The 21,055-nt window shown below is 41.3% G+C and overlaps 2 protein-coding genes across 3 annotated transcripts; one reads left to right on the forward strand and one right to left on the reverse strand.

Annotated features, from left to right (window-relative positions):
- The first annotated feature begins 3,757 nt into the window (after nt 1–3,757).
- On the forward strand, nt 3,758–9,995 carry LOC142368577 (uncharacterized). Its single transcript, XM_075450781.1, has 9 exons — nt 3,758–3,800; nt 4,113–4,278; nt 6,054–7,406; nt 7,567–7,706; nt 8,204–8,408; nt 8,506–8,610; nt 8,717–8,868; nt 9,253–9,394; nt 9,492–9,995. Exons 2-9 carry the CDS (start codon nt 4,113–4,115, stop codon nt 9,605–9,607), a joined length of 2,379 nt encoding a protein of 792 aa, XP_075306896.1. The 5' UTR covers nt 3,758–3,800; the 3' UTR covers nt 9,608–9,995.
- A 5,901-nt stretch (nt 9,996–15,896) lies between these two features.
- LOC142368618 (uncharacterized) lies at nt 15,897–19,421 on the reverse strand. Of its 2 annotated transcripts, XM_075450826.1 has the most exons (6): nt 19,317–19,421; nt 18,737–18,843; nt 18,349–18,541; nt 17,714–17,776; nt 17,091–17,461; nt 15,897–17,011 (listed from the first exon to the last, which is right to left on the reverse strand). In XM_075450826.1, the coding sequence occupies exons 5-6, from the start codon at nt 17,109–17,111 to the stop codon at nt 16,094–16,096; spliced, it is 939 nt and encodes a 312-aa protein (XP_075306941.1). In that variant the 5' UTR covers nt 17,112–17,461; nt 17,714–17,776; nt 18,349–18,541; nt 18,737–18,843; nt 19,317–19,421; the 3' UTR covers nt 15,897–16,093. The 2 variants fall into 2 exon arrangements, with proteins under 2 accessions (XP_075306941.1, XP_075306942.1); XM_075450827.1 differs by lacking the exons at nt 18,349–18,541; nt 18,737–18,843; nt 19,317–19,421 and having other exon boundaries at nt 17,714–18,340.
- Nucleotides 19,422–21,055: the final 1,634 nt, after the last annotated feature.

A 21,055-nucleotide genomic window follows, 5' to 3' on the forward strand; every position in this document is an offset into this window, starting at 1 on the left:
CTGCTTCCCCAACACACAGCAGCAAAGAAAATGGCACCGGCAACAACACTGTGGTAGAAGGTCTCCAACATCCTGCTGCACACATTGAAGGATCTCAGCTTCCTTAGAAAATAAAGTCTGCTCATCCCCTTCTTGCACACAGCGTCAGTGTTGGATGCCCAGTCCAGTCTGTTGCCGATCACCACTCCCAGGTATTTGTAGTCCTCCACCTCCTCCACCACCTCCCCCTTGATTTTCAGTGGGTGTGAAGGCGTCCTCTTCTTCCTCCTGAAGTCGATCACCATCTCTCTGGTCTTGCTGACGTTCAGCCTCAGGTGATTCTGTTCAGACCACTCCACAAAGTTGTCCACCAGTGTCCTGTACTCCCCCTCCTCTCCATCTCTTATACACCCGACAACAGCTGAGTCATCAGAAAACTTCTGTAGGTGACATGACTCAGAGTTGTACTGGAGATCAGTGGTGTATAAGGTAAAGAGAAAAGGAGAAAGCACGGTTCCCTGTGGAGCTCCTACGTCACTGACCACCACATCAGACAGGACACTGCCCAGACGGACAGACTGTGGCCTGCCTGTCAGGTAGTCAGTAACCCAGGAGATCACTGAGTTGTGGACACCCATCCCCCGCAGCTTCTCACCCAGTAGCAGGGGCTGGATGGTGTTGAAGGCACTCGAGAAATCAAAGAATGTGATTCTCACAGGCTGCGGCTACACGGAAACGTTTTTCACTGTAAACGATACTTTTTCTTATCGTTTCGCTGTCGCGGCCACACGGAGCCGGCGTTCCCACTACCCCAAAACGATAGTTTTTGAAAACGGGTTCCAGAGTGGGAAAGTTTGAAAACGGCCTCGTTTCGTTTCCATTGTTACAGCTAAAACGTTTTTGCGTCAGTCACACGTTGACGCTGGGAGCCAATTTTAACACTTCTCTATTGTCTCACAGCGTGGCGTGACACAGTGGCGTGTGTATTGCATCGTTTCATCGTTTTCATCCGTTCTCGTCTGGACAGCAGCGCGTTTCCGTGTGGTCGCAAGAATTTTCGTACCCGTTTTCAAAAAAAAACTTGTTTCGTTTTCGTGTAGCCGTAGCCACAGTGTCTCCTCCACCATCCAGGTGCATGTGGGCTCGTTGCAGCAGGTAGATGACAGCATCATGAACTCCCAAGTGGGGCTGGTAGGCAAATTGTAGGGGGTCTAGAAACGTCATCACCTGAGGCCTCAGCTGGGCTAGGACCAGTCTCTCCATGACCTTCATCACATGAGATGTGAGAGCGACCGGTCTGTAGTCCTCTGGATCGGATGACCTAGACTTCTTGGGGACAGGAACCACGTGTGACGTCTTCCACAGCAACGGGACTCTCTCCTGTCTCAAGCTCAGGTTGTACAGATGTACCAGTACAGGAGACAGCTGGCTGGCACAGGTCCTCAGGATCCATGGTGTGATGCCGTCAGGGCCTGCAGCCTTCCCCTGGTGTAGTCTATCCAGCTGCCTCTTAACCTGGCCTGTAGTCACCGTTAGCTGGGGGCTGGTGTTGTTGTCCGCAGTGGAGGAGGGGGAGGAGGTGTGTGTGTGTGTGTGGGGGGGGGGGGCAGATGGAGAGATGGCGTGCAGGAGAATGCCGGTAGGTGGGTTGAGCAACTTGGGACAGTGTGGATGTGTGGGGGGATGGGGGTGGCAGGAGGTGAGCTAAACCTGTTAAAAAACTGGTTAAACTGGTTTGCCCTGTCCAGACTCCCTGATGTCTGCGTGTCCTTCCCCTTCATCCCAGTTATGTGTTTCATTCCAGTCCACACATCTCTCACACAGTTCTGCTCGAGTTTGGACTCAAGCCTCCTCCTGTAGTTGTCCCTGCATGTCCTCAGTGTCTCTTTGAGTTCACGCTGCACTCTCCTCTGCTCCTCTCTGTCTCCAGACCTGAAAGCCATCTTCTTTCTGTTTAGAAGTGCCTTCAGCTCACTGGTAATCCAGGGTTTATTGTTGGAGAAGCAGCGCACGGTCCGGGCTGGCGTGACGGTGTCCTCACAGAATCTGATGTAGTCTGTGATGCAGTCAGTCATATTGTCGATGTCCTCCCCATGAGGCTCACAGAGTGCATCCCAGTCTGTTGACCCAAAGCAGTCCTGCAGTGCCTCAGCTGCCTCCTGTGTACACCTCCTCACTGTCCTGGTGCGCACGGGCTGCCTACTCACAAGAGGGACACACCTGGGAGTCATCCTGACCAAGTTGTGGTCAGACCTGTCGAGGGGGGGAAGGGCTGTGGCGCAGTATTCATCCTTGGCATTAGCATACAGGAGATAAAGTGTTTTGTTTACCCTGGTGGGACAGTCAACATACTGCTGGAAGTTGTTTAGAGTTTTGTCTAGTGAGGCATGGTTAAAGTCCCCTGTGATGATCATGAAAGCGTCCGGGTGTTGAGTCTGGAGTTTGGCAGCGGTCGAGCTGATGACGTCACAGGCCGCCGCAGCCAGAAGTTCAATGTCCGGGGTACAGATCAGTTCCTTCACATGACCGGGATTGCACCACCTCTCACTCACATAAAGTGCAATCCCGCCACCCTTCTTCTTCCGACTCTTGGAAAAGTCTCTGTCACCCCGCACCAAAGAAAATCCAGGGACCTCCACGCTGTAGTCCGGAATGAGCGAGCGCAGCCAACTTTCCGTGAAGCAGAAGATGCTGCACTCCCTGTACTCCTTCTGGGTCCTCACCAGCACCGTGAGCTCGTCCGTCTTATTTCCCAAAAACCTCACGTTCCCCACAATAACCGCTGGTACCGCTGGTTTGTGCCATCTCCTCTTCACCCTCCGTTTAACTCCAGACCTGCAACCCCGGCGTCTCCTCCGAATCTCCTCTGGGATCACAGGCCTGTCTCCGGGCAGCAGCACAGGCCCACACAGCGCAATCAGCTGTTCACGCGTGTAAACAATGCCGCTGCTCCGTTCGGCCAGGTTCTCCGTTACAAAGAGTAGAAAAAGTAACAAAAGAACGCGAAGAACAGCGACCAAACCTCGTCCAGCCATTGTGTAAAGCTTTGCTGGTTGTTTGTGTTATTTCCACTAGAATTCAACTAAGTTAACAACAAAAAAAGAACACAGATTACAAACACGACGGGAGCTGCGTCTGCAGGCAGCCAGCTGTGCCAGCGCCATCTTGAAAAGATGGTTTACATAAAGATGCTTTACATAAAATAAAAGCATTGCAGCAGGGAGTGGAAGAAGCATTAGAAATACATAAAAGAATATAAAGAGAAACAAATAAAATAATTTAAATGAATTTAAAAACAAGCAACAGTCCAGATAAATTAAAAGATATTGTGCACATTTCATGCATAGACACACGAGAAAAGACATTTATTTTCTCATGCATGCCATGCATGAAATCTGCACGGTATATTTTAACTTATCTAGGCTGTTGCTTGTTTTTAAATTCATTTAAATGATTTCATTTGTTTCTCTTTATATTCTTTTATGTATTTTTAATGCTTCTTCCATTACCTACTGCAATATGTGAAGCACGTTGAATTGTTTGTACATGAAATGTGCAATATAAATAAATTTTATTTTATTTTATTTGATAAAGTATTAACAAAGTGTCACGTTGCTCAGTGTAAAATAATACATATTAGCTTATTCATCATCTTTGCTGCTGGAATATTGACGTTCCTGGCCACTGAATCAGCGAGAAGGGTCAGGCTGCAGACCGGAAGCGAATGTACCGGAAGTGAGTGTACCGGAAGCAGGTATTTTTCGTTCCCCCCAAGTGATACGCCACTCTGGTTCCCCCATTTGAACTGTGGAGACGACGAGGTGAGTAAAAGTCGAGTGACAACAACTTTCTTTGTTTCAAGAAACAGAAATAGTCTTTATTTATTATTACGTTACGTTGCAGTTATATTAATTTTAAGGACTCGGGTTTTTTTTTTACTTTTGGCTAGTCTTTAGCGTTGTTATCGTATCGATAGTGCTCACTTAAATGTGCCATTTTTCGGATCGATAGTGCTCACTTAAATGTGCCATTTTTCGGATCGATAGTGCTCACTTAAATGTGCCATTTTTCGGATCGATAGTGCTCACTTATAATTTTGTTTGACTTATTATGACATTATTTGTCTCTTACAGATGCATGTTTCGATAACAACCTCCGGCACTGTGCCCAAAATTGAACGCTGCACGACTTGTTGCGACCAGTTTCACTGCCCTATGTGCCTACGATTTAAACCAACAAGATTGTCCAAGCTGCAGACGCACTTCGAGTCACATAAAAAAAGTGGCATTTTATTTAAAGGTAAGCATAATGTATTTGTCTGTGTGTTTGTACTCATGATTACTGAAGCCCAGAGTGAACGTGGTACGTAAAAACTTTTTTTTTGATGGTTTTCTCGAGATAACGAGATAATTATGTCGTTATCGCGAGAAAACAATGATCGTTTTCTCGAGATAACGAGTTAATTTAGCGATGGTTTTCGAGACCACTTTTCCTCCCCAGTCCGCCCCGGTTTATATGTGTTTATATGTATTTCTGGCAAATTTGTACCCATTTTTACCCCCCTTTCATTGAGTAAGGCAAGGCAAGTTTATTTGTATAGCACAATTCAACTACAAGGCGATTCAAAGTGCTTTACAGATAGATTAAAACAGAAATAAAAAGCATGATTTAAATTTTAATCAAAAAAGGAAGAAATAAGAACAATAGATAAAATCAGTAGTTAAAATGTGATTACGTTTTGAAACTCAAGCTTCAGATTTGGAGCTTTATTCAAATTCAGCTGAAAATAGGTGTGTCTTCAACCTGGACTTAAACACACTGAGTGTTTCAGCTGATCTGAGGCTTTCTGGGAGTTTGTTCCAGACATGTGGAGCATAGAAGCTGAATGCAGCTTCTCCATGTCTGGTTCTGACTCTGGGAACTGATAAAAGACCGGATCCAGATGAGCTGAGGGGTCTGGAAGGTTCATACTGGGTCAGGAGGTCACTGATGTATTCTGGTCCAGGACCATTCAGAGCTTTATAGACCAGCATCAGAACCTGACTGGAAGGTGTCATAGCAGTTATTTTGTTTTAAAAAGTAATTAAGCTGTTGAAAAACCGCCTTTTCAATGATCTTACTTAAAAATGGGAGATTTGAGATAGGCCTGTAGTTGTTCATTTGTGTCTTGTCAAGATTGTCCTTCTTCAGCAGAGGTTTGATTCCAGCTGTTTTTAGTGGCTCTGGAAACACACCCGACATTAAAGACAAGTTCGCGATCAGTAACAGGTCTGACTCCAAAACCTTTAAGACCCTTATGAAAAAAGCTGTTGGCAGGATGTCTAAACAGCAAGAGGAGGAGTTCAGCTGACGTAAGATGTCCTCCAGGTCTTTGCTGTGGAATGTGGAGCGTTTGTGTAACAATTCTGCTTGTGAAAATGCACAAAGCAAATCCCGCTGGTGTGACGAGCATTTAGTTTTTTTATCGAGATAACGAGTTATTTATCTCGAGAAAACGATAACGGCACCTCTCGTGCATCATTCGGTAACCATGGAGACGGCCTGGTCCCCTCAGCTGGTTACCGATGAAGTTGACTATATCAACAGGATCACTGAGGTGTAAACGCCTATTGCGCTGCAGTCGAGCCGGCCGTCTCCTTAAACGACGCGGGCTGATATGAAAGTTATCTCTCCAAGAAAAACAAATTGCGAACACATAAAACACATATAAACAGGGGCGGACTGGGGAGAAAAAGTGGCCTCGAAAACCATCGGTAAATGATCTCGTTAACCATCCAAAAAAAAGTTGATATGCACCACGTCCGCTCTGTGCTTCCGTAGTGAAGAACATCTGACACCTCACTCTTCTGTGTGTCTTACTGTTCTGAAACGATGTTTATGATGTACAGTTTTAGACAGTCACTTTCAAAAAAAGAAAAAGTTTAGAATCAGATTCTCTGCTCTGCGAGTCAAAATGTATGAGTTATGTGAGACAAATCAATAGCAGAAAATGAAAAGTTTGTACTTACTTATTTGTCATTGGTCTCTAACTAAGACGGGTTTTTTTGTGTGTTTTTTGCATGATTTTATTCTAGATAAAATAATCTGCAGATGTGGATTGACCTGCAGAGATTCAGGACACTATCATTGCCCTTTGTGCAGTAAAACTGTATTGAGAAGGCCAGACATGACAAGACACTTGGAGACTTGCAGGGGTCCCATGACTGCCGCCTCTCCAGAACAGGCCTCTCCTCCCACCCACCATGCTGCAGCTGCAGTGTCCTCCTCGGTTTTGTCCTTACAGCACGTCTCCTCTTCCACCTCAGCTTCAGCAGAGCAACAAAGCTCAACGGCCACACCTCTATCCACGCTCCCGCAAGCCACAGTCTCCACCTCTCAAGATTGGGCCGCTTCTGAGGAAGATAAAGCTGCAGTGTCCTTCTTGGTTTTACCTGCTGCCACAGAGGCTGGAGGTCCAAGATTATCCCGGAAAAAAAAACAATGCCCTCATTGCAGCTACACGTTCTACAAAAAAAACATGGTCAAACATATCCAGAGAAAACACAGCAGAAAATCAAAGGACATACCAATTAAGGATTGCTTCAGGAGTGTCTGCGTAGATGCTACCAATGGCATTTTTGCAGTGCAGAAAAAGAGGCGTTATATTTCTGTGCCCATATATGTGCAGAAAAAAACCTGGGGCCGTGTTCATAACATAGAGTGTGAGTTACAGGAATGCAGGCAGTGCCATCTTATGGCAGTTAGAAGTGGATTGGCATCGCCGCACTGTGACCACGTTCGTTCACTGGACTACTGTTCTGAAACGGCAACCGAGGAAGTCCTCAAAGAGGAAGTGTTGTCTGAGATGGTGGCGCTGAAAGTTTTCGGAGAGGCACAAAAGAAAACCTGCCTGAATAGACAAAGATATGCCAAAGCAACTCATGTGCCTCTGTGTGTGCAAGTATCCCTTCAAGAGAGCCAGAATCACTTTTTCTTTTCTATCCACGAGCCGTCTATAAATCACTACTGTCGCCTGGGGAGGGTCATGGTGTCTTACAGCAGAGCAGCGAACACTTGGCGTTGTCCTTGCGCCAAACCGAGTATGTCATGTGCGCACAAAAATCTAAGTAAGTGGCACTTATTCCAGACAAACCGGGACGTCTTCAGAGCTGAGGCAGCCAGAACTGCACCAGAAAAGCACCAGAACACTGGCTATCCGCCACCCGATGATACTTTGGGGCGGCTCGTGAAATACTTGCACAGTAATAAAAAAATCCCCGCTGAGCTACCAGATGACCTCATGAAGCCAAAGGCCCTGAGCGATCATCTGACAGAGTTGCACCCAACAGAGACCGTTTGCACAAACTGTCCGGGGCCGGTGCATCTTCAAAACTCATCAAGAATCACAGAAAAAGCCGAGATCATCACCATGAATGGCATACTTGAAAGTAAGATATTTATATTTCATCCTTTATGATAGGTTTTCAATTCTTAAAGAATGCATTAAGTTGATTATTAAGGATTCGAGCCCGAGGCCGACTTGTGCGGTAGCTTGGGTCCCTTTTGTAACAACTTGCAGTTCTTGAATTCATGTTTTCTTTGTTCTAGATGTTTCAACCTATTACCGGTGTTGTCCACAATGCCAAATGGTGTACAGGTACCAAGAGTGGAAGGACGGCCTTCACAACTTTGATGACCATACCATATTGACCCTTGAGTTATGTCTATATGTAAGACGCAATTTGCAGGTGTGTATGTACAATAAAATTTCCTTTGATTTAAAAATTAGGGCTGGGCAAGTTAACTCGTTATTATCGCGTAAACGCATTAATTATATAACGTTTGTTTGTTTTAAAACATTTCGGGGGGCTTTTGTGCCTTTTAATGGATAGGAAAATTCAGAGAGACAGGAAGCAGGGGGGCAGAGAGAGGGGGAACGACACGCAGCACAGGGCCGTCCCTTACGGGACTATAGCCTCTTGTACGTGGGGCACCTGCTCAAACCACTACACTAAAAGCTATACACTACTTTTGGATTCATTTTTGGATTCTGCGTACAAATGCGATTAATCGTGATTAATCAGGGAAATCATGTGATTAATTAGATTAAAAATTTGAATAGTTGCCCAGCCATAATAAAAATGTCTTCTGTTGGTTGAATAATTCTGAGTAACTTTTACTTAGCTTTTTTTTTTTTTTTTTAACCAAAAATATATATTTATGCTTCTCTCTTTCTTTCTTCCAGAACAATATCTCTGTGTCGGAAGTGATTAACTCACTTGAGAGCCTGAGGAAAGTCAAATTTCCAGCCAGAGACACTCTCCTTCATGCCTACTGCCACTTTGAGGCATTAACACGTCACAACTACTCTTACTACTGTCTGTGCTGTGGCTTCTTCCCACCAGTAGTACAGATGGACCTACACAAAAAAGGAGTCTTCAACTTACCTGGTAAGCCTGTGGATGTGTGCATGTATGTGGATGGGGGTATAGAATGTGTATACATAACAAAGCTTACAAACACCTTGTTTTGTTTTTTTTCTGTTAGTGAGTGACAAACGAGAACCCTCTGAGAACTTCACTGGTGTCGTGGACATCAAAACGTTCTGGGATTCAGTTCAACTGGAGATGATCGCTCGTGGATTTTTCCCAAGTACTGATATGCTCAGACTATCTACAGTTGAAGTTACCTTTATTTGATGATGCCACGGAACAGCTTTATCAATATTTTGTATTGTCTTTGTTGTTGTTTTTTCTAGGTCGTGCCAAAAACATCTTTGCTGTGAATCCTAGCTTTGAGCATTGGAGGCCGTGGATAGGGAAAGATGCAGAGTTGAACGCAGAGTCCTCCACTGAAGCTAAAGTTGGAGTGTCAGAGGACCGGCTTTTTGATGAGCTGTCCAAACAGAAGGTGTGTGTGCGCGTGTGTGTGCGCGTGTGTGTGTGTGTGTGTGTGTGTGTGTGTGTGTGTGTGTGGAAAGTGTGTGAATGTGACTGCCTTGAAAGAAGCCACCACACCCATTTCTTTCCAGTGTCCCAACTTTTATGGTACAACACCTAGAGTGCATGAACTGAAAATTTCTGAATAGTCACGTGTGTAATCCTATTGTTTTTGTCATCATAAAAATAAAAGTAGCATAACGCTCTTGTCAGAGAAACACTAAGAACATTCAGTGACATTGCACTGACAGGAATTGCTTTTCAGCTCACTTACAGATTAATGCTACATGGAGACGGGTCCCTTTCAGTTTTTATTGCATGTATTTACAATTTTTATTTTGTGTATTACCAAAAGATCTCGACAGTGCGCAAGTGGTGCAGGGCATTGAATCTGGAGAGTGAAGGATCACGGATGGATCTTGTTGTCCGGCTTGCGGTGGAAATGAACACGAGGCACTCCTATGACCACTTCTTCCCAAAGATTTGGGGAGCATGTGGTAAGGCTTACTCGTACAGTAGGTGATATTAACTTTGAGATGAATTATTTGTACGTTTACTAATAACTTCTTCTTTTTTTTTTTTTTTCATTTAAAGGTGGATGGTCAGTGATCTTGTGCCCCCATGGAGTTGTTTACAGTTTAAAATTCAACTTACGGGCTCAATACTGGTGTAAAATAATGAATGTTTTGAATAGGCCAATAGTGTTTTAAGGGGATCAGAACAGCTGTACATCTAGTCTCCGATGATTATCCTATGTAACAAGGTTTAATTGGGCTTGGGTATAATTCCACAAAATTACGAGAATAGTCAGGTGGAACTTTTGTTTTCTTTTTCTGTTTCTGTACATTCTTTTATTTGTGACAAAAGTCACGGCGCCGCCAAAACTCTTCCTCTTTTTTTGTGATGTTCGGTGAGGAAAGGTGAGCTCCCATTTTGTCTTTTATATTTGGCATTTTATTTTGTCAGGGATGCTCCATGTTTTACTTTTTTGTGCTAATGTTTCCCTAGCTAGCTAATGTTTGCGTGATTGTAATCGCCGCTCTTTCTTTGTAATGTTCGGTGAGGAAAGGTGGAAGGAAATAAAGACCTTCGAAAGAGCAGCGGTGCGGTCTCCATTAACCTTAACACAATGCAGAGGTTTCATTCCGGGTACACCTATAAGTGGTCGTAACGTTTAAACATTTAACGTTTAAAAACGTCTAAAAATATGTGCTTCCGGTACACTCGCTTTTATTTTGAAAGGCTTTGAATCGACTCCCGGTCCGCACAGTGCATGGAAACTTTGTTCATGTGTTCTGTGTTCCCGTTGAAAACTGACTTTTCTTTGCTTTTTTTTTTTCCAATAAAAGGGGACTTAAAGACTCAATTAAGCGTAAAGCTGTTTTTCTGTTCTGCAAGGGGCAGCAAGCAAACTGCATCTTTCTCTAGGAAACTCATTCTAATGAATCTGATGTCAAGTTTTGGTCCCAACAATGGGGTGACAAAATCCTCTTCAGTCATGGCACAAACCGTTCAGCTGGAGTTGCCATTAGTTTCCACAGATGCCCTGGTAAGATCCTGTGGAACAAGGTGGACAAGGATGGACATTGGGTTGCTTGTGTTCTGAATATTGACAACATCCTCATTATTCTGGTTAATATTTATGGGTACAATAATGATCCAAATAATCCAACTTAATACAAAATGTCCTACTGATCATCTAGTGGAGTGATACTCACTATTTTTTTCACAAGAGCCACATTGGCAGCAAAATCAAGGGAAGAGCCACTTTCATGACAACATACTAAGTCCCCTTTTGCAAATATGCATTTCTACATATAAAACATCCCACAAAAAAAGAAACGACACGGAAGCTGGCATGCATATCCTTGACTTTCTTCGTGTTATATTTGTAGTTTGTTGTTGTAATCTTAGTGAGACATTCAAGATGAGCATGGTTTTTGTGCTGGTTTTGCCCTTTTTTAATTAAAACCGATCCATTGTGCCTGCATCTCGCGCTGGCTAAAGGAGCTAGCGTGCTCTGCGGTCAAGTGTGACGAAGGTTTAAGCGGGCTGCGTTGCCAGGTTTAACAGAGTGCCCCCTTTAGGAAACACCATTAAGCGTTAATACTTAATAAAAATACTTAATACTACAAAAACGCAAACTTAATAAAAAAATACTTAATACTGTGCAGTATTTGCTGTGTGTTATTTGAAAAAAATGTATTGTTATTGTTACCATATTGTTATAAGCTACTATGCGAGTGTGAGCCGCCAATTAAAGCTTGAGGAGCCGCGCAATGAGTTCCTCTGATCTAGTGGTTGGAGGTGATTTTTAATCTAACCCTGATGAATGGATAGATGGCCTTCTCTTAAAAGTCTTGAAGGCCATCTATCCGATGGCCTTCAAGTGTAAAAAGTGTAAAAACCCTATCATAGAAAACTTTACTAACGGCAACAAATTGATAGATATCTGGAGAACCTTGAATAAAGATATCAAACAATTTACTTGGCACAAACCCAATGGTCAAATTAGATCACGCATCACGCAGTATGTCACATAGACCGTGGTCTCTAATTGTCCTTTGAGTGATCATTGTACTGTTAATCTGAGACTAAAAAACAAAGATCCAAGTAATAAATTTAAAGATTATTGGTAATCTAATTCCCAATTGCTAAGGAATCTGGAATACTGTAACTCAATTAAAAAACTAATTTTGGATATTAAAAAGGATGACACTATTAGCACATCAATATCTGAATGGGAATTTCGAAAAAATTCTCAATCTCATTTAGTAAAAAACTAAACAAGCGAAAGAGAGAAGAAGAAACAAATGTGGTTAAAGAACTTGCGAATCTTTTATAGCAAGTTAGATTGGACTGAGGAAGAAAAAGAAAGAATGAATAACCTGCAGTCCCAACTAGCTGTGATGTATTTGAACAAAGCCAAGGGCTCCTATGTGAGGTCCAGAGCCAGATGGATAGAAGAAGGAGACAAAAATACAGCCTATTTTTTCCAACCTTAAAAAACACAGACAAGAACATAATTCAATCTGTAGTTCTAAAACTAAACGCATTTCAAATGAAGTTTTTAAGTTTTATAGTAACCTTTACAAATCCTCGTACTCAGAGCAAAATGTCACATCCTTTGTTTGACAAAATCAAGAATTTAATTCCGGTAATTGATGATAACTAAAAATATTTGTGATGAAAATTTGACTATCAATGAATTTCATCTCGCTATTAAAAACATGGCGTCTGATCGATCACCAATAACAACAAACTTCTATAAACACTTTTGGGAAGATATCAAATTCATACTGTCTCAAGCTTTAGTTGAACGCATTAATCAAAAAGAGCTCATGGAAACAATGAAACAAGGGGTAATAAAATTGATTCCAAAACCCGGAAAAGATAAGAAAAATTTAAGCAACCGTAGACCTATAACACTATTAAATACGAACTACGAGATATTTACAAAAGTCTTGGCTACGATTAAAAACAGGTTTCTCTAAATTAATTAGCCCAACACAATCAGGATTTCTCAAAGGAAGGTCGATCCATAATAATATCCGTCTGGTTCTGGATCTTATTGATTACAATCATCTCATTAGGGATGATGGTTTTATGCTGTTCCTGGACTTCCGCAAAGCATTTGACTCAATTGAACATGCTGTCATCATTAACACACTTAAACCTTTTGGGTTTGGTAATGTGTTTCTTGATATAATTGCAATGTTACACACTGATATTAACAGTTGTGTTTCTCTCTCAGAAGGTACAGGTTCCAGATTCAGGGTAGAAAGAGGCAAAATTTCACCTCTTTTATTCATTATAGCCACTGAGATACTACCTATTACTGCTGTTTTAAATTCAAACATTGAAGGTTTAGACATAAACAACCACAAATTGATAATAAGTCAGCTTGCTGATGATAAGGCAAGGCAATGTAAGTTTATTTATACAGCACAATTCAACTACAAGGCAATTCAAAGTGCTTTACAGAGACATTAAAACAGTAGAAATAAAAAGCACGATTTAAATTTTAAACAAAAAAGAAAGAAATAAGAACAATAGATAGAATCAGATCAAATCAGTAGTTAAAATGTGATTAAGTTTTGAGCTTTATTCAAATGCAGCTGAGAATAGGTGTGTCTTCAACCTGGACTTAAACACACTGAGTGTTTCAGCTGATCTGAGGCTTTCTGGGAGTTTGTTCCAGACATGTGGAGCATAGAAGCTGAATGCAGCTCCTCCATGTCTGGTTCTGACTCTGGGAACTGATAAAAGACCGGATCCAGATGAGCTGAGGGGTCTGGAAGGTTCATACTGGGTCAGGAGGTCACTGATGCATTCTGGTCCAGGACCATTCAGAGCTTTATAGAGCAGCATCAGAACTTTAAAGTCTATCCTCTGATGGACAGGCAGCCGGTGTAAAGACCTCAGGCTGGACTGATATGGTCCACTTTTTTTGGCCTTAGTGAGGACTCGAGCAGCAGAGTTCTGAATGAGCTGCAGTTGTCTAACTGACTTTTTAGGTACACCTGTAAAGATGCTGTTACAGTAATCAAGCCTACTGGAGATGAATGCAGGGACTGGTTTTTCCAGGTCCTGCTGACAGATCAGATCCTTCAACCTTGATATACATAGATACAACAATCTTTCTAAGAAATAAGGATCAAATTCCATTAGACTTAGAAACAATAAAGTTTTTTTCTGAGGCCTCAGGTTTGCACCTGAATCTGGACAAATGTGAACTTATGAGTATCCATAACTGTTCCGATTCTTCGTTGTATGATATGCCTGTCAAAAAGGAGACTAGATATCTAGGGATTTGGATAACTAAATGTGAAGAAGTTAGTGAAAAAAAGAATATGCAAAATACTATTGACAAGTGCGAAAAAACTATAATAATTGGCTAGAAAGAGACTTAACGCTATTCGGTAGAACCATGTTAACCAAGGTTGAATCATTACCCAGATTGATTTATGCAGCATACATACTATAATTCTAGCCGTCCCACCTAGAATTATAAAAGAAATCAATAGAATAAACTTTCATATGGAAGAATAAGCATCACTACATCAAAAACGGAGATTTGATAAAGGATTATGAGGATGGTGGTTTAATAGCAATTGATTTTGAAATTATGAATGGAATATTGAAGATTAAATGGCTTTGTTGTTTCTTAAGAAATCATGGTAAGATATGGTTCTCGCTACCTTCTCTTGTTTTTAACAAAGTTGGAGGTATTGATTTTCTATTAGTACATGATTTTGAAATTTCAAAACTGCCCATAAAACTATCCAAATTTCATCAACAGCTTTTGTTAAATTGTTTAACTGATGTTCAAGCATAATTTCAGCCCTCATAATGTACCATTGTGGAATAATCGGGTAAAAGAGTAGAAGGAAGTCTATGTTTAAGGAAGACTGGATCACTAAACAAATTTGGTCTGTTAGACACATAATGGATGATAATGGAAACATAGTTGAATTGAATTATTTTAACGCTAAATATAGCATGAGTTGTTCCAGTGAGACTTATAGGAAAGTCAAACAGAATATCCCACAACTCTTTAGCCAATCAATAAAGAACAATATCTTGAACATTCCAACTCCAAATTTACAGAAAATAAAGTTAGATGATTTGGACCTAGTAAGTGAAAAATGTAACAATACATTTTTCAGACAGTATTCAGTAAACACCTTATATAGCAAAAAGCTCATTCATTCTCAGAGATTGTAACAAATCTGAAAAATCAATTAGGACCAAATACTTCAAATTCCCAGTTCCCCCAAAATGTAAAGAAATTCATTTAAAAAACATAAACAACATCTATCCCTAAAATGAATTTTTAAAAAGATTTCAATTTGTTGTAGAAAACTGTTGTAATTGCAAAACAAAGTTCCATAAACACGGATTTCTGTTTTTTTTTCAAAACATCCAAGTAGGCGTATTCCTCAAAGATAAAAAAAAAAAACAGAGTTCTTGGTAAATAACCTCATCATCATCACTAAATATTATATTCACAAGTGTCGATATGCCAAATCCCCACCTTCACTGCTTGCATTAAAAAATTATATATCTGTTACAAAAATGTCTGAAACATATAAATAATCCCCATGCAGATAAATTATACACTCATAGCAAATCTTAACCTGTCCTAACCCCCCTGTAACTGTTCAGAATTGACTTACCTTTTCTTTTCTCGTTTTTTATTATTTAATATCCCTTTTTTTTAATCTTGTGCATCTAAGATCTTTCAATATTTAAAATATTTATTTTTCAATAGTTAAAAAAAACACAAACTGTCCGCGTTGCTGGTCAACGGAGTCGAACGTCCGCAGATGGCTGCCATCTTACCACAGGCGGGCGCCATCTTACCACAGGCAGCTCTCGCCGACAACATTGTTGATGGTGAAACATTCAAGACATAACTTGCTTAATTCTCAAACGTTTAGGTTATTATAGACATCAAAGTAGTAAGCTAATTATCACACTACAGACGAAGTCCATATTTAGTTTTTAAAATAAAAACGTAAATATTTCACATTTATTTGCCCCATGACTCAACTTTATTTATCCCTTGGGATGAGTCCCCAGTAGCTCCAAACACACACATAGGATCTCTATAAATCTAATATGATCTATATGCAACTACAATCTATTATGTAACTATATATAACTCTATAATCTACATGTAACTATATATAAACTATGTTTTCTATAAGCAGACGGCCCAACTTCACAGGTACCCAGGGACCCACATTGGGCTAATGCCCTTTGAAAAGGATTGTTTTGTTGAACTTCTGTCGCATGTTGTCACTCTGTAAGCTAAGTGTAGTCAGTTTTGCTATGCGATGTAGCCTTAACTTCAAAAATAGGGACACAACTAATGTCAGCAGCATATGGTGGTGATTGTCTATGCCATACTGCGTTTCATCAATGTGCTCCCCGAGCGCAAACACATCCTCTGACCCAATCCTCTTCCGTACAATGTATACGACCTCCTGCAGCTTAGATAGATAAGTACTTTATTCATCCCAAATTGGGAAATTATTTTGTTGCAGCAGCATACATTATAAAGCTATGTAAACAATTAAAGTAAAAACAAGCAAATAAAATAAAAAATAGTGAATAAACATTAGCTATATACAAATCTACAGAATGAAGAGCTTTTTTTTGTTATTGTTTTTTTAGGAGAGACTTCAAGCCTATTGAGCTTGAAGTTCTCTTCCAGCCAGAGGGGAGGTGTTGTAGATGGTGATGGCTGCTGGTAGGAAGGATTTCCTGAAACGGTCCTTGTGACAGTGGAGCTGGATGAGCCTGTTGGAAAAGGAGCTCTGCTGTCCAACCAGCAGCTGCTGGAGAGGATGGGTGGGGTTATCCATGATGGATAACAGTTTGTTCAGTGTCCTCCTCTCCACCACCGATTCAAATGAGTCCAGTTTGCAGCCGATGACAGAACCAGCCTTCTTAATAAGTTTATTAAGCCTGCTGGTGTCACCGGCTCTGATGAACATCTCCAACAACTCGCTGCACACGTTGAAGGATCTCAGCTTCCTCAGAAAATAGAGTCGGCTCATCCCCTTCTTGACAGCATCGGTGTTGGTCCTCCAGTTCAGTCCGTTGTCCAGGTGCACTCCCAGGTACTTGTAGTCCACCACTGCAACGTCCTCTCCCAGAACGCACAGAGGCTTTGGAGCCGTCCTCCTCCTTCTGAAGTCAACGACCATCTCTCTGGTCTTTGCCACATTCAGAAGCAGGTGATTTCTGCCAGAACAATCCACAAAATCCTCCACCAGCGCTCTGTACTCCCCCTCCTGTCCATCCCTTATACACCCAACAACTGCAGAGGCATCCGAATACTTCTGCAAGTGGCATGACTCTGAGTTGTATTTAAAGTCTGTGGTGTACAAGGTAAACAGGAAAGGAGATGAGATGGCTTGATGGGCTGCGATCGTTTGAAACTGGCCGATGCCTGCCGAATGACCCACTCTGCTGACCCGACAACCCTCACTGTTCCCTCTGAGGGAATCACCAGGCCTCCGTTGTTTCTTAGAGATAGCAGGTGGGAACTCTGGTCCTACATGGCAGATGCAGCGTCCGTCACCAGGCTGGCACAACAAATCCTGAAATTGAGTCAGGAATTAAATAACAATAGAAATAAATAAGCATGGGGAAATTAAATTGACTTTGGTCAGCCTTTACCTGAAATGTACACAAGAGCATTGAAGCGGATGGGAAGGTAGTTGTGATGGTGTACTAGTGCAGGAAGTTCAGCAGAGGACATATCAACAGCTGACAGGTCTGTAGAGGCGTCGATGACTGCTGGTAGGCTCTCCGTCTCATCTTGTGCTGTAACGCGACAGCATGTTGTTCTTGGCCCTCCTCTCTCTCCTCAAGGCATTGTTCTTCTCCCGCTGCAGTTTCCTCAGCCTCGCTATGGTTTGTTCCAACTTGGCTTTCATAGCCTTGGGAGAAGCGGGTAACGCATAAGAGTGGTCAGCGGCCAGTAGCTCGCGTTGCCGCAGGAGCCTCAACCTCCTTAATGGTTTCATTTTCCTCTCTGCAGCGGCTCCCTGATGTTTTGACAAAAATACACAAATGACAGCAATACAGAAATTACTAACTTAGCCTCTTCAACAATGCAATCTTCACTTAGAAATTCTGTAAGCCTGAATACATTTTTAGGTTCTACATTATTCCTGAACTGAAAACCCAACAGCATATTTTTGAGGGTAGTTTCAATGTTCACACATGTGCGTGTGTCTAATATTACAAGCCACATGATGCTCTCATTAGTTTGTGACATTCAATATGCAAATACTCACATCGTCAGGCATCAGGCTGTCTTCCGCTCTTCTTGAAGTGGCAGTGGTTCTTATTGCTACCGACTAACAGAAAGAAGTTTTATACACCACATTTTAGAACTTGCAGAAACAAACAAAATAATAAGTGTTACATTAACCCCTTAATTTATATAGCTGTATATAAAAAAAAAATTTTGTGTGTGTTTTAGCCTTTAAGTAGATGGTAAATAATGCTGTGATTATTAATTTCACCTTTGCACAAAAAATAAATAGAAATTTTGAAATGTTGCAAATTTGCGTTTGGCATGTTTGGTATGTAATTTGGTATGTTGCTTATTTGCAACACCAGGCATAATGGTCAATAATAAGATAACAACAACACAGTCATATAACAGAGAAAAAACAATGTTTTTTATTCACCTTTTTTTTTTTTTTTTACATATTAATTTATATAAATCTACAACAGGAAATAAGTCCGTCACTTTGCGGTCCCACTAGAAACAAGTGCTTGTCGAAGGTTCCTAGGTCAGTAGTGAATATGGACTAACCGGCATTGGGGGAATAAAGATGCTAGGCGTTAAGGGGTTAAATATGTATATTTATACTCACATTTATATAATCACTGTTATAGAGCTAAAAATGAATGATACACATACCCTTTGAAGATGAGCTGGAAAGCTGAAAATGGTTGGCACAACACCATCTTTAATTCGGACAGTCTGCCCGGTCCGGTCAAAGTCCTCGGCCTTGAAGTGGTCACTGCAGATCAGTGTCCGGTCATTGGCAACAAAACCGTCCCTTCTTAAAGCAACTTCCCACTTCCACCTCCTATCTCCCATTTTGGGAAACCTTTCGGGGGGGGGAAAGTGAGAAATGTACCCAGATGTAATTATCATTATAATAGCAAGGACACTGTATGCATGTGTATTCTAAGAATAAGATAACCAAACAATTTTTAAACATTCAGTGATTATGTTAACAATCAGGAATTGTATTGTACATGATTATCCTGAAAATAAATCATAATTTTGTAATAACACTTACAGGTGAAAGGTGACCCCTCGAGCTCTTGTTTCGAGACAACGGCGGTTAACACAGCCATAGGCGGCACAAACGTCCGGCATCTCAAGAATATTTATCTCAACAATTTCCTATAGAAATCATAGTAAAAGATGTTTTTAACAAACCGACCAGAAAGAAAATCATGTGTAAATGTCGTGTGTAACATAGTTAAATAGTGTGTGTATTATATTGACAAGAAAGCTAATTCTGCCCTGCTCCCAAAATGACTTGGTAGCTGTAGTAGATAGTGTAGCTAGCTAACTTTGGTACACAACTAAACAATTTAGGTCATTTTTTCGAGGAGAAAAAGCCGCAATTTCAACATATTCAATCATCCAGAATTATTACCACGGCAATTACGTTTGTTAGAAAACTAACAGTGTCAAATCGTCGAGATTTCTGCGAGATAAGAGTAAATAGCGTCAGAGCAGATCACTTGCCTGTGGTAAGATGGCCGACTTGTGCGGACGTTCTAAACTCAGACGTAACACATCTAGCCACTAATTGAATGCCATTCAATACATATCTACGGTTACGACAAAAAATTAAAAACCCAACTCACAGTGCACGGAATCAGCAGCAGAGCTACAACCAGAGAATGTGGACGGGCTCTGCTACAACGTAAAAGCTCGTCTGAAGAAGGTGGGACTTGAACTAACGGCCCAATAGAAATGTAATATTTCTTTGACGTCATCGGTGCTGCATTCGCGAGTCGCGGGAAAAAGCCACATTTACACAGGCGTTCACAAAGAAACGAATCGTGTCAATCAGAATTCGAAGTATTTAAGAGATTCACTTATTAATAGTGAAACGTCATGTTATACACAAGGTATAACAAACTATTTTTAATATGTCCGATGAGCTCGCAAATGTTTTCACTTTGCTTCATGAACTATTTTGTTGAAAACATCTCTATGCTGTGCTTTGTAGAACCTCATTGAAGGTTCCAGCGGTCCAGGTGTGTGCCTGCGTTGTTTCACTGCAGTTCAACTGACATAAACTGGGCTGACTTCTAACCAGCTAATGCTAAACCTCCCACTTCATAATCAGGGCTTTGCTTGTAGCCGGCTACTTTAATAATGATTATTATTTTTAATAATATGAGCGGCTCCTTATCAGGCCACTGCAGAGCTATCGTTTGAATCAGATGTGGTGGAGGAGACGACGCTGAAGTTGGCATCCGATTCGCGAATTAAACGGGTGGGCATAAAGGGCCATTTCACTGCATTTTTTGCATTTTGATCGACCAAAACAAGGTCCTGTATGGAAACTACAATAGTTACACTGCTCAAATCTGGATGGAATTATTCTAAAGAGGTTGCAGATTCATTAAAACCTTGTTTGGGATTTGTGAAACCTTTTTCTGATTTGTGAAAATGCAGAATATGGCCATTTTACTGCTTTTTTTTGCATTCTGATCACCCTGAACTGGGTCCTGTATGGAAACTAAAATCTGGATGGAGGTTTTAATGAATCTATAGCCTCTTTAGAACAATTATATCCAGATTTGAGCAGTCTAATTAATGTCGTTTTCATAGAGGACCTTGTTTTGGTCCACCAAAATGCAAAAAAAAAGGAGTGAAATGGCCCTTTATGCCCACCCCTTTAATTTGCGAATCGGAGGCTGGCGAATCGGATGCCAACTTCAGCGTCGTGTGGCGGAGGGAAACAGCGAAAACATGCAGGGCAGTGGGTCCTCCTGAGGACCAGAATTGGGAAACACTGGTCTAAAAGATTACAGGACACTGGCTCATTTTGCAGGTTGCCAAATTGGGGCACCATAATTCACAAATCTTTCAGACTACTTTTGGTGACCGTACACAGAGAAGTTAGGGCTATTCCACTGCTACAAACATTCCGATCGAACACGGTGCGTTTACAGGGATATCTTCAGAAAAATGCCAATCTCAGCGGACAGTTTTGGGGGGGTAGTTTTATTCATTCAAGTTCTTACTGTTTACTGGGAATTACACACATCAGCATAGTGGGATAATGGCAAAAACAAGCACTTTGACTCTGCAGCTGCTTCCTGTTTGCCAGTTGATGAATTCTCACTGGGTACTGAATCAAATCCAAACTCTTTTGTTATATTTTCCTGTTCCCTCTGTCAGCGTTAACTCAGACACTCAACACCACAAACTGCAAACAGGCCAAAAACAGAAACACCAACTCTTCAGTTTTTTTTTTTATTTATTATCCTTTATGTACTTCAAAGCAGCTCTTCCCTTTGACACATACATGACATGTCAGTTTCTGATCAGCTGCTTTTCTGCACAGCAGTTCCTGACAGGACAACGTGCA

Source organism: Odontesthes bonariensis, chromosome 19, assembly GCF_027942865.1.
Source record: "Odontesthes bonariensis isolate fOdoBon6 chromosome 19, fOdoBon6.hap1, whole genome shotgun sequence".
NCBI lineage: Eukaryota > Metazoa > Chordata > Actinopteri > Atheriniformes > Atherinopsidae > Odontesthes > Odontesthes bonariensis.